Consider the following 13,529-nt stretch of genomic DNA (forward strand, 5'->3'; position numbering starts at 1 on the left):
ACCTGTTGGACTATAACCTGGTGTGTGATTTTTAACTTCGTCCACACAGGTCCTACACCGGCTCTTCCACATCAAGGCAACCTTAGCGAAGCCAAATCACTTGTGTAGTTTAGTCATTGGTGAACTCTAGGAAATATGGGATCTATTTTGTACACAGCTAGGTCTCACAAACAGCAACATGATAATAACTGGGAAGCTGTAACAGAGAGCAAGTTTTAGCTCCTCAAGTTTTAACTCCTCTGCTGTTCTTCAAAGTAGTGTCATGCAGTCTTTTTTCCCCACTGGAGGCATAGAGGGCATCTGGATTTAATGACAAGCTTGAAAGGTGGTATCTCTAACAGGTAAAAACAAGGACTGCAGATGGTGGAAACCAGATTCTAGATTAGAGTGGTGCTGGAAAAGCACAGCAGGTCAGGCAGCATCTGAGGAGCAGGAAAATCGACGTTTCGGGCAAAAGCCCTTCATCAGGAATAGAGAGAGTGCCTGCAGCGTGGAGAGATAAATGAGGGGAGGGTTAGGGTGGGGAGAAAGTAGCATAGAGTACAATGGGTGAACGGGGGTGGGGATGAAGGTGATAGGTAAGAGAGGAGAGTGGAGTGACAGGTGGAAAGGAAGATAGGCAGGTAGGACAAGTCATGGGGACAGTGCTGAGTTGGAAGTTTGGAGCTGGGGTGAGGTAGGGGAAGGGGAAGTGAGGAAACTGGAGAAGTCCACATTGATACCCTGGGGTTGAAGTGTTCCGAAGTGGAAGATGAGGCTTTCTTCCGCCAGGTGTCAGGTGGTGAGGGAACGGCGGTGAAGGAGGCCCAGGGCCGCCATGTCCATGGCTGAGTGGGAGGTGGAGTTGAAATGTTGGGTTACAGGTGCGGTTGATTGGTGCAGGTGTCCCAGAGATGTTCCCGAAAGCACTCTGCGAGGAGGCGTCCAGTCTCCCCAGAGTAGAGGAGACTGCATCGGGAGCAACGGATACAATAAATGATATTGGTCGATGTGCAGGTAAAACTTTGATGGATTTGGAAGGCTCCTTTGGGGCCTTGGATGGAGGTGAGGATGTCTAGGTGCAGGTTTTGCAATTCCTGCGGTGGTAGGGGAAAGTGCCAGGATGGGAGGGTGGGTTGTTGGGGGGCGTGGACCTGACCAGGTAGTCACAGAGGGAATGGTCTTTGCAGAAGGTGGAAAGGGGTGGGAAGAGAAATATATCCCTGGTGGTGGGGTCTGTTTGGAGGTGGTAGAAATGTCGTCGGATGATTTTGTTTATGCGAAAGTTGGTAGGGTGGAAGGTGAGCACCAGGGGCATTCTGTCCTTGTTATGGTTGGAGGGGTAGGGTCTGAGGGCGGAGGTGCAGGATGTGGACGAGGTGCGTTGGAGGGCATCTTTAACCACGTGGGAAGGGAAATTGCGGTCTCTTAAGAAGGAGGTCATCTGCTGTGTTCTGTGGTGGAACTGGTCCTCCGGGGAGCAGATACGGCGGAGGCAGAGGAATTGGTAATACAGGATGGCATTTTTGCAGGAGGTAGGTTGGGAAGAGGTGTAATACAGCTAGTTGTGGGAGTCGGTGGGTTTGTAAAAAAATGTCAGTGTCAAGTCGGTCGTCACTGATGGAGATGAAGAGGTCCAGGAAGGGGAGGGAGGTGTCAGAGATGGTCCAGGTAAATTTAAGGTCAGGGTGGAATGTGTTGGTGAAATTGATGAACTGCTCAACCTCCTCGCGGGAGCACGAGGTGGCGCCAATGCAGTCATCAATGTAGCGGAGGAAGAAGTGGGGACTGGTGCCGGTGTAATTACAGAAGATCAACTGTTCTATGTAGCCAACAAAGAGACAGGCATAGCTGGGGCCCATACGTGTGCCCATGGCTACCCCTTTGCTCTGGAGGAAGTGGGAGGATTCAAAGAAGAAATTGTTGAGGGTGAGGACCAGTTCAGCCAAACGAATGAGAGTGTCGGTGGAAGGGTACTGTTGGGGACGGCGGGAGAGGAAGAAACGGAGGGCTTGGAGGCCCTGGTCATAACTGATAGAGGTGTGGAGGGATTGGATATCCATGATGAAGATGTGGCGTTGGAGGCCGGGGAAATAAGTCTTGGAGGAGGTGGTGGGCATGGATGGTGTCTCAAACATATGTGGGGAGTTCTTGGACTAGGGGGGATAGGACAGTGTCGAGGTAGGTAGAGATGAGTTCAGTGGGGCAGGAGCATGCTGAGACAATGGGTCGGTCAGGGTGGTCAGGCTTGTGGATCTTGGGAAGGAGGTAGAACCGGGCAGACTATGAGGTTGGAAGCTGTGGGTGGGAGATCTCCTGAGGTGATGAAGTTCTGTATGGTCTGGGAGATGATGGTTTGGTGATGGGGGGTGGGGTCATGGTCAAGGGAGCGGTAGGAGGTGGTGTCTTCGAGTTGGCGTCTGGCTTCAGCGGTGTAGAGGTCAGTGCGCCAGATGACCACTGTGCCCCCTTTACCTGCTGGTTTGATGGTGCGGTCGGGATTGGAGCAGAGGGAGTGGAGGGCTGCACGTTGTGAGGATGAGAGGTTGGAGTGGGGGAGGGGGGGTAGACAGGTTGAGGCGGTTAATGTCCCGGGCAGCAGTTGGAAATGAAGAGGTCGAGAGTGGGTAATAGGCCAGCAGGGGGTGTCCAGGTGGATGCAGTGTGTTGGAGGTGGGCGAAGGGGTCCTGGGAAGGTGGGTGGGAGTCCTGATCGTAAAAGTAAGCTCGGCGGCGGAAGTAGTGTTCGATGTCACGGCGTGTATTAAATTCATTGATGCGTGGGCAGAGGGGGATAAAGGTGAGGCCTTTGCTGAGGACTGATCGTTAGTCCTCAGCGAGGCATCTCTAACAGGGCAATGTTGCCTATCTACTGCACTAGAATATTAGCCTTGAATTTGTATTCACGTTCTTGGAGTGGAGTTTTAATCAATATCCTACAGATTTGGACAGGGTTACTGCAATGCTACCAATTGTGTACAGTCATGATTTGGAGATGCCGGTGTTGGCACAATCACCTGATGAAGGAGCGGCGCTCCGGAAGCTAGTGCTTCCAATTAAACCTGTTGGACTATAACCTGGTGTTCTGTGATTTTTAACTATGTACAGATTACACTTAATGACAAAAACTTTAAAAATTACAGAAGTTACAGATATGTCCAATCCTGAGAGATACTGTAGTCTACTCATCCAAATGGTTTGTGATACTAATGTCACATTTGTTTAAACCCATTGTACCTGATTTTAGTTTCTGAACCAATTCTCTTGGGTACCGCAATGGCTTATATCCTTCTAAGCTCATATCAATATTCAATCTCTGAAGCACGTCTCAATCACCACAGAAAGCACACATAAGTTTATAAAAAGATTTTATTTGAAAAAAAAAACTCTAGTCCAAGATCTCTCCAATGAATGGCAAACATTTAGGACAGGAAATGCATTATTATTCATGAACTACATTGTGCCTTCCAAATCTCCATACCATGGCTTTGAAACAAAGAGTATTCAGATTTTAATTGGACTACATTTGTTACATAATTTCAGAGTTACAATGCAATCCCTCCATCAAAACAATGCCAGTAAAGCAAAATGATTGTTTCTCTTCTGATCTTGTTGTCAGTTGTTCAAAAATGCTTTGTGTAGCTCAGATCAATTCTTGCAAAAAAGCCTTCAGGTGTGATGGCCGAGGAGGCTGGGAAAAATTAATGATCAAGAATTCTGCAGAGACAGGTGGTGATGTTGGCATTTTGAATGGGGTTAGAAGGGCCAACTGGATCCACAATAAGAACCACCACTACAAGCCTAGAGATTTGTAAGGCATTCTACATGGAAATTATTATCATTGCAGAAATGTACTGTACACATGCCAAAGTCTCAGATTTATAAGCAATAAGAGAGTTTTTTTTTTAAAAAGAAAGCAATGATTAAAAAGGCAGTTCTTTTACATTAAATTCTACAGATTAGAAGATTACAACAAAAGCTTGGTAAAAGGTATTTTGGTGAGGGGTGGCTGTATAGATTGTGCTGCAGCTCAGATCAACAAGAAAGTGGGTTATACTGTCCAGTTTCTAGAAACTTCCTCACATGCCCTTCTTTCCCTTCTTACCTGTTCAAAAAGATAGAAAAGAAAAACATTGGTACATATAGATTTACAGCCAGTCATCATTGTTTTACTTCTCATGCACCCTCCTAAATGGAGCACTCCTGCTCAAATAAGCCAATTGCTAACGTTCTCCTAACCCCACTTTCTGAAACTAGAAAATCTCAGCTTTATGTACACTACATTGAAATCCATTTGCAACAGTTTTACCCATTTACTTACCCAGAAACCTATGCACTTTCTGACATTTTGCTTCCATGTGGATGAACTCCTGATACCCTGGCAGCCATCATACCTTTATTTTTTTTTCCCAGGTGTGAGACACAGTGAAAGACACAAGGTGCATGAATCTTTATTCAAGTTTCCACCACCCGGAAGCAAAGAAACGCCCAAGTGTCCTGTGACAAGCAGTGCCCTTCACATCAAAGGGCAGTGCTGTGTGATCAAACAATGAAGGGGAGGGCAGGGACTAAATTAAAATAGAGTTGGAGGGTGAAATAATGCATTCCACTCCCTACGGCGCCCACCTCTCCCTGAACAACTCCAGGGTGTTGGTGGACACCGCGTGCTCCTTCTCCAAGGACACCCGGGCTCTAACGTAACCGCGGAAGAGGGGCAGGCAGTCGGCCCCAACGACCCCCTCCACGGCCCACTGTCTGGACCTGTTTATGGCCAGTTTGGCCAGGCCCAGGAGCAGACCCACGAGGAGGTCTTCAGACCGGCCCTCACTCCTCCGTACCAGGTGCCCAAAGATCAGGAGCGTGGGACTGAAGTGCAACCAAAAGCAGAGGAGGTGGCTTTCGAGAAAATCAAAAAGGGAGTGCAAACGCCCACACCCAATATATCCATCGTACCTTTACTGTGTGCCCGGTCTGCTGCGCCAACAGCATTTGAGCCACATCGTCAAACCAATAACCTCTGGGCAACAAGTGCTCCCAGCCAACCACATGGTCAGGACTTGTGTCCAACCCAGCCTCATGTGGGCCACCAGTACGTAACAAAAGCCACTTTGCTCATTGATCAGAACACTGGGATCACTTGTTTGAACTACTCGAGAGGACTGATGTCAGGATTCGTGGGATATCCGCTGCATGCTGTATAATCTAATCTCTAGAAGGAACAGTCAACACCTTTACATCAAGCAGTTGAGAGGAAAGTGAAGGCAAACCAACATGGCCCCTTTTTTTATATATATTAACCCCCACACTACCACCTAAGTGCGGTAGTGCTTATTTTTCCCCAGCACCCAAGGATTAGATCCCGTTTATCTTTTACAGTGAAAGACAACAGGTGTATAAATCTTTATTCATTTTCTACCATTAGGAAGAAAGGGAACACCCGAGTGGTCAGTGACAGGCAGTGCCCTTCACATCAAAGGGCAGTGCATCTCCTGGTTAGATTTTTTTTTCCTCTTTCTTTTTGCTGTGTGAATCTCCTGGTTATATTTTTCCTTTTTTTAAAAAATATTTTATTTTTTCTTTTTAACCCCCACACTACCGTCTAACTGCGGTAGTGCTTATTTTTTTTTTCCCCAGCACCCATGGTGTGTGTGTGCAGGTGTGAGACACACTGAAAGACAGAAAGCGCACAAATCTTTATTCAATTTCCACCACCAGGAAGATAGGAGAACAGCCGGGTGGCCAGTGATAAACACTGCCCTTCACATCAAAGGGGAATTCTGTGTGATCAAAAGAGTGAAGGGGAGGGTAGAGACTAAATCAAAATAGAGTTGGAGGGGGAAATAATGCACTCCACTCCCCGCGGCGCCCACCTCTCCCTGAACAACTCCAGGGTGTTGGTGGACACCGCGTGCTCCTTCTCCAAGGACACCCAGACCCTAACGTAACCGCGGAAGAGGGGCAGGCAGTCGGCCCTAACGACCCTCTCCACGGCCCGCTGCCTGGACCTGTTGATGGCCAGTTTGGCCAGGCCCAGGAGCAGACCCACGAGGAGGTCTTCAGACCTGCCCTCCCTCCTCCGTACCGGGTGCCCGAAGATCAGGAGCGTGGGACTGAAGTGCAACCAAAAGCAGAGGAGGAGGTTTTTCAGAAAATCAAAAAGGGAGTGCAAACGCCCACACCCAATATATACATGGTCCACGGACTCCACAGCGCCACAGAACAAGCAGTTGGGCTGGGAGTCCGTGAACCACCGCAACCTGCGGTTGCAGGGGACTGCTGCGTGCAACACCCTCCACCCCAGATCCCCGAGAGAAAGGGGAAGGACTCCCGCGTCGAGAGCCCTCCACTGGGGATCCCCACTGCCCCGTGACAAATGGGCATGCCAAGGCGTGTCCGGACGGTGGATGAAGGAGAAGAGGTGGACGGTGTGCAGCAGCAGTCTATACCGGGCCCTCCTTTTTACCCCCAGAAGGGAACAAAATTAAAATTCCAGAGGTGGCTCAGGTTGTGGGGCACAGGCTCCCGCGGGAAGTACGGGATCTTGGGGCCAATGTGAAATTCCATCAAGGCTGGGGTGAGCGCGGATGGGATCCCACCGCACACCTGAGCATCCTCCAACTGGTGCACTACGTCAGGTCCGAGCACCACCGTTTTACGGCATCGGATGGCGGTGGCCACGTACCGGACGTCTACCGCTGCCCTGCCTGCTATGTCCTGCGGCAGTGTCCAGCCCAGGCCCCCGGCGCCCAGCACGTCCCCGACCCTGGTCACCCTCGCTGCCACGGCCCTCCCCTCCGACAGCCACTAGAACCCGCGAGTACGGAGGTGCGGATTCCTGAGCAACGGCTCCCTGACGACAGCCGCTACTCCAGCCGGAGGGTAGGCGCGGCGCGATTCGACCATGTTCCAGACAGTGATCAGGGCCTGGTAAAAGATAGGCAGCGTCTTGAGGGCGACCTCCAAAACGTCACGGTCGACGAACAGGAGCTGCGTGTCGTAGTTGAGGTTACGCACCTGGCGGAAAAAATACATCGCCAGGGCGCACCACCTAGGAGGAGGCTCGACGTAAAGGTATCGCTGCAAGGTCTGAAGGCGGAACGTCGCGACCTGGGTGCGGATGCACACCAGCGACTGACTGCCCTTCTCAATAGGAAGACTCAGAACCTGCGCAGCGACCCTGTGCATCTTTTTGTCCCAGAAGAAGTCGACCAACGTTCTCTGGATGTCAGCGACAAAGCCAGGAGGAGGGACCAAAGTGACCAGCCCGTACCACAGCATGGCGGCCAAAGCCACGGCAAACCCTGACACAGCCCTGCTAACCACACAAGCGCGTCACATGGTCAGTGCGAGGATTGAACCCACAACCTTGGCGTTATTAGCAGCACGTTCTAACCAGCTGTGCTAACCGACCAACGCCATGGCCCCTTTTTGACTGGGCTGCCTGTGACTGACTCAGCTGACTGTAATATCAGGTAATGCAATCTCAATTGCCCATTTGACAACCTTCCCTCTGGTGCTCACCACCACAGCATTCTCTCGGCCAGACCAATAAAATAAAATCTTCGAGGAGAAAGTGAGGACTGCAGATGCTGGAGATCAGAGCTGAAAATGTGTTGCCGGAAAAGCGCAGCAGGTCAGGTAGCATATAAAATAAAAGGCCATTACAAAACAACCAATATATGTCAATGCTATCAAATATTCCAACAATGTTTCATGGGTTTTGGCCTGTCTTAGTGATCCTGCACAGTGCTAATCTGGTGGTGCAAAGTTGATGGAAGGGTAGCTAAACTAGGAACAAACATTCATATCTGGGTTTGAAGACCTCATGTTATGGACCCAGGCCAAACCCCCTTCAAAACATTTCCAAAAGGTAACTTAGACCCTAACTTTTTCTTATTTTAAAGGTAATTGTAAACTGTTGTGTCCCAGGTGCAATGTAGCTGGTCAAACGACTTAATGTGGAGCAAAAACATAATTTATTGAAATATTGTATTTAAAATATAAACAAAATAAATAATAACAATTCCGTTTGAAAACTTAACTGAATAGGTACACAATTACTAATAAACTGTTCCAATACAGTGATATCCCAAAAACATACCCCTTGGCCAAAAGGCAAATTCAGGCACAGACGCTCACGTGCAGTTCTCCAATCCAGGAGGGAAAAAAAAAGGAGAAAATTCAGACTGACAGTGTAGCAACCGGGAAACATTAACTGAAGCTTCCAACTCTGTTGAGATGCCAACAGCTTCTGAAAAACCAAAACCCAGAAATCTGGATCTGAGAGAGCTGGGCACACCCACTGAGGCCGTTAAACAAAGACCCAAGGCCCCCCAAGCTGTTTACCCCAATAGCTCTGCTAGTCTGGTTGGAACCTCTGCTTTAACCACTCTGTTAAACAACAAAAATGACAAAATAACCTCTTAAAGTCACAGCATCATCATAGTCAATTGGGAAGAGAGTTACTACAAACTGTGCTTGTATTCATTGTCATTTAGAAAGTCAAGGAGGTGATTTAATCAAGGTTTTAAGATACTAAGGAAATCCCATATAGACAACAGTTATAATTTTCACTAGCTGGGGAGTCTAGGAACTGGGGCATAACAGAAATTGAAAATTTAGGAAACATTCCTCACAGTAGGAGGGTTGGAAGTTTGGAATTCTGATCTGAAAACGTCAATTAATGTTAGGTCAGAGATTAATTTTAAAATTGGGTTTGACTTGTTTTCCAAAACAAAATGGTTTGAAAGGTAAAAGGGGAAAGACAGTATATGATATATTTGGTCACACTTCAGACATGTTCTCACTGAATAGTGGAAAACTGGTTTCAGAGGCTAAATGTTCCCTCTGTTTCGTGTGGTAAGCTGAGAATGGTTGTTCACAACTCCATATTCATGGAGTAGAACACTTTGCATTTGTCGTACACCTCTCTATTTAGATCTAGTACCCTCATAGCCATCTTGTGCAATTAGTGCACCTCCTGAAACCATTTAACAGAGAGTAGCCTTGTGCAAGGTTCACCACCTTCTTTCTGGCCAGAGAGAATACAATGAGCTCCCCTGCCCTGTCTGAAAGAACACTAGTCATCTCCCTTATTATAGGAGATGCTTGGAGATATTGCGTAGGTTTCAAGGGCCCAGAAGGAGTTTGCAACAAAAACAGAAATTGCTGGAAATGCTCAGCAGGTCTAGCATCTGTGGAGAGAAATCAAAGTTAACGTTGTGGGATCAATGACCCTTCCTCAGAAATGATGGTAGCTCAAAAAAAGTTGGATTATATGCAGAAGACAGAATGGGTGGGGGGGAGAAGGAGTAAACAATAGTTGGAGATAGAGCCCAAAGAGAAAGAAGAACACTTCGACAGACAAAGGAGTGGATAACAATCAGCCTGGGCGAATGAATAACTATTTATGAAAGTTTCACAACATCTTTCTGATAGGAAGGAGACCAGAATTGCATGCAATATTCCAACAGTGGCCTAACCAATGTCCTGTACCGCTGCAACATGAACATGACCTCCCAACCCCTGTACTCAATACTCTGTCAGATAAAGGAAAGTATACCAAACGCCTTCTTCACTATCCTATCTACCAGAAACTCCACTTTCAAGGAGCTATGAACCTGCACTCCAAGGTCTCTTTTTTTCAGCAACACTCCCTCGCACTTCACCATAATGTGTATAAGTCCTGCTAAGATTTGCTTTCCCAAAATGCAGCACCTCGCATTTATCTAAATTAAACTCCATCTGCCACTTCTCAGCCCATTGGCCCATCTGATCAAGATCCTGTTGTAATCTGAGGTAACCTTCTTCACTGTCCACTGCACCTCCAATTTTGGTGTCATCTGCAAACTTACTAACTGTACCTCTTATGCTCGCATCAAAATCATTTATGTAAATGACAAAAAGTGGAGGACCCAGCACTGATCCTTGTGGCACTCCACTGGTCACAGGCATCCACTCTGAAAAACAACCCTCCACCACCACCCTCTGTCTTCTACCTTTGAGCCAGTTCTATATCCAAATGGCTAATTCTCCCTGTATTCCTTGAGATCTAACCTTGCTAACCAGTCCCCCACGGGGAACGTTGTTGAACACTTTGCTGAAGTCCATATAGATCATATCTACCGCTCTGCCCTCATCAATACTCTGTTATTTCTTCAAAAAACTCAATCAAGTTTGTGAGACATGATTTCATACGCACAAAGCCAGGTTGACTGTCCCTATCGGCACAGTGGCTCAGTGGTTAGCACTGCTGCCTCACAGTGCCTGGGGCACAAGTTCGATTCCAGCCTTGGACGACTGTGTGTGGAGTTTGCACATTCTCCCAGTGTCTGAATGGGTTTCCTCCAGGTGCTCCAGTTTCCTCCCACAGTCCAAAGGATGTGCAGGTCAGGTGAATTGACCATGCTAAATTGCCCATAGTTTTAGGTGCATTAGTCAGGGGTAAATGTAGGGGAATGGGTATGGGTGGGTTGCTCTTTGGAGGGTTGGTGTGAACTTGTTGGGCCAAAGGGCCTATTTCCACATTGTAGAGAATCTAATCAGTCCTTGCCTTTCCAAATACATGCACATTCTGTCCCTCAGGATTCCCTCCAACAACTTGTCCACCACCGAGGTCAGGCTCACTGGTCTATAGTTCCCTGGCTTGTCAATACCACCCTTCTTAAACAATGGCACCATGTTAGCCAACCTTCAGTCTTCCAGCACCTCACCTGTGACTATCGATGATCCAAATATTTCAGCGAGAGGCCCAACAATCACTTCCCTAGCTTCCCACAGAGTTCTCAGGTCCACTTGATCAGGTCCTGGGGATTTATCTATTTTTATGCGTTTCAAGACATCCAGCACTTCTTGAAAAATGTCCATATTACAGAGGAAGATGTCACCATCTATTTTCATACATTCTATATCTTCCATATCCTTTTCCACAGTAAATACTGATGCAAAATACTCATTTAGCATTCCCCCATTTTCTGCGGCTCCACACAAAGGCCGTCTTGAGGGGCCCTATTCTCTGCCTAGTTACCCTTTTGTCCTTAATGTATTTGCAAAAACCCTTCGGATTCTCCTTAATTCTATTTCCCAAAGCTATCTAATGTCCCCTTTTTGCCCTCTTAAGTATACTCCTACTGCCTTTATACTCTAAGGATTCAGTCGTTCTATCCTGTCTGTACCTGACATATACATCCTTATTTTTCTTAACCAAACCCTCAATTTCTTTAGTCATCCAGCATTCCCTATACCTACCAGCCTTTCCTTTCACCCTAACAAGAATATACTTTTTCTGGATTCTTGTTATCTCATTTCTGAAGGCTTCCCATTTTCTAGCCGTCCCTTTACCTGCGAACATCTGCCCCCAATCAGCTTTTGGAAGTTCTTGCCTAATACTGTCATAATTGGCCTTTCTCCAATTTAGAACTTCAACTTTTAGATCTGGTCTATCCTTTTCCATCATTATTTTAAATCTAATAGAGTATAGTCGCTGGCCCCAAAGTGCTCCCCCACTGACACCTCAGTCACCTGCCCTGCCTTATTTCCCAAGATTAGATCACATTTTGCACCTTCTCTAGTAGGTACATCCACATACTGAATCAGAAAATTGTCTTGTACACACTTAACAAATTCCTTTCCATCTAAACCCTTAACACTATGGCAGTCCCAGTCTATGTTTGGAAAGTTAAAATCCCCGACCATAACTACACTATTATTCTTACGGGTAACTGAGATCTCCTTTCACGTTTGTTTCTCAATTTCCCTCTGACTATTAGGGGATCTATAATACAGTCCCAATAAGGTGATCATCCCTTTCTTATTTCTCAATTCCACCCAAATAACTTCCCTGAATGTATTTCCAGGAATATCCTCCCTCAGTACAGCTAGAATACTAACCCTGATCAAAAATGCCACACCTCCTCCTTGCTTGCCTCCCTTTCTATCCTTCCTGTAACATTTGTATCCTGGAACATTCAGCTGCCAGTCCTGTCCATCCCTGAGCCATGTTCCTATAATTGCTATGATATCCCAGTCCCATCCCAAAGCTCCCTGGAGCATCGGAGGCTGAGGATTGACCTTATGGAGATTTACAAAATTATGAGGGAAATGGATAGGGTAAATTGACAAAGTCTTTTCCCTGGGGTGGGGGAGTTCAGAACCAGCAGGCATAGGTTTAGGGGGAAGAGGGGGAAAACTTAAGACCTACGGGGCATGCAGAGGTTGGTACGTGTATGGAATGAGCTGCCAGAGGAAGTGGTGGGGGCTAGTACAGTTGCAACATTTAAAAGGCAGCTGGATGGGTATATAAATAGGAAGGTTTGGAGGGATATGGGCCGGGTGCTGGCAGGTGGGACTAGATTGGGTTGGGATATCTGGTCGGCATGGACGGGTTGGACCGAAGGGTCCGTTTCTGTGCTGTACATCTGTATAACTCGAGTGGACAATTAGTGGCCAACAATGGGTTGTGTGTAATAGCAGACCATGTGATAACAAGGCCTGGTATGTAGGGGTTGGGGTAAGGACATGAGAGAAGGCTCCTCAGCCCTAAAATTGTTGAACTCAAATGTGGAGCTCAGAAGGCTGCAGAGTTCTCAAACGGAAGACATAGTTTGCGTCAAGTATCATTCTCAAAATCATGGCATTAACTTTGCTTTGAGATTGATTGTTGCAAGAGACAGCAGATGTCAGTGATAACTTTATGAGTGAAATGGGAGTGTTGCACAGGCTGTACCCTAGTGAGACTAAGCTAAGAGAAATGGTCCCTGAAAACTACTACTTCTTGAGTTCATTACAATTTTTCATTGAAACATGGCAATGGACATGCAAAGTACCACGGTCGTTTACCACAGTAGACAGGCAGGAGGTTGAAAGAAGACAACAAGCCAGGCAGCATCAGGAGGTGGAGAAGGCAATGTTTCAGATGTAACCCTGCTTCAGGACATGGGTGTAGGTGTAGGGGGTGCTGCACCCGAAATGTCGCCTTCTCCACCTCCTGATGCTGCCTGGTCTGCTGTGTTCTTCCAGCCTCCGGCTCGTCCACTTTGGATTCCAACAGCTGCAGTTTTTTTTTTGTCTCTAATGCTTGCTTACCACAGCTAGTGTGAGGAGACTGGCGTGAAGTCTATTTCTGACAGAATGAGGAGGAAACCTGTTATTTTTGTGATTATCTGATCCACATGTTACCAGTCTTGCCAACAGCCAATCCTGTGTGAACAGAACCTTTGGAGAGAGGGCTTCTCCTCTCAACCTTGTTGCTGTGCAAACAGCCTGTCCCCATCTCTATTCCCTCTGCTCATTCTCCCAGTCTTTGTGCAGACCAAGGTAGGTGCTGCTGGAGCTGGGTGCTAGTCAGAACTAAAATGTGCAAACTCCCTGTCGGTTTCAGGAGCTTTGAGAAATAGTGGAAAACTCGCAGCATTTTACAAATTCAGACAGAGCAAATGGATCAGCAATTAACCCCTAAGCAGGTGGTGATCCCTATCAATGGTGCTGATGGAATTGGGGAAGGGTTTATGTTTGGGAGGGGACATCCTGATGCTGAATACGTGTCCAGTTAT

General features: G+C 47.2%; 1 protein-coding gene across 1 annotated transcript in view; it reads right to left on the reverse strand.

Moving 5' to 3' along the window:
* Positions 1 to 3,330: 3,330 nt before the first annotated feature.
* mdka (midkine a) overlaps positions 3,331 to 13,529 on the reverse strand; it is an 83,854-nt gene continuing 73,655 nt past the window's right edge. The window contains exon 5 of the mRNA XM_043706201.2: positions 3,331 to 4,084. Within this exon, the coding sequence (XP_043562136.2) occupies positions 4,059 to 4,084 (26 nt within the window). The 3' untranslated portion in view covers positions 3,331 to 4,058. The remainder of the gene's footprint in view (positions 4,085 to 13,529) is intronic.

The sequence above is a fragment of the Chiloscyllium plagiosum genome, unplaced genomic scaffold, assembly GCF_037043375.1.
Source record: "Chiloscyllium plagiosum isolate Xiang-an unplaced genomic scaffold, Cpla_swu_hap1 HiC_scaffold_18, whole genome shotgun sequence".
Classification (NCBI taxonomy): Eukaryota; Metazoa; Chordata; class Chondrichthyes; order Orectolobiformes; family Hemiscylliidae; genus Chiloscyllium; species Chiloscyllium plagiosum.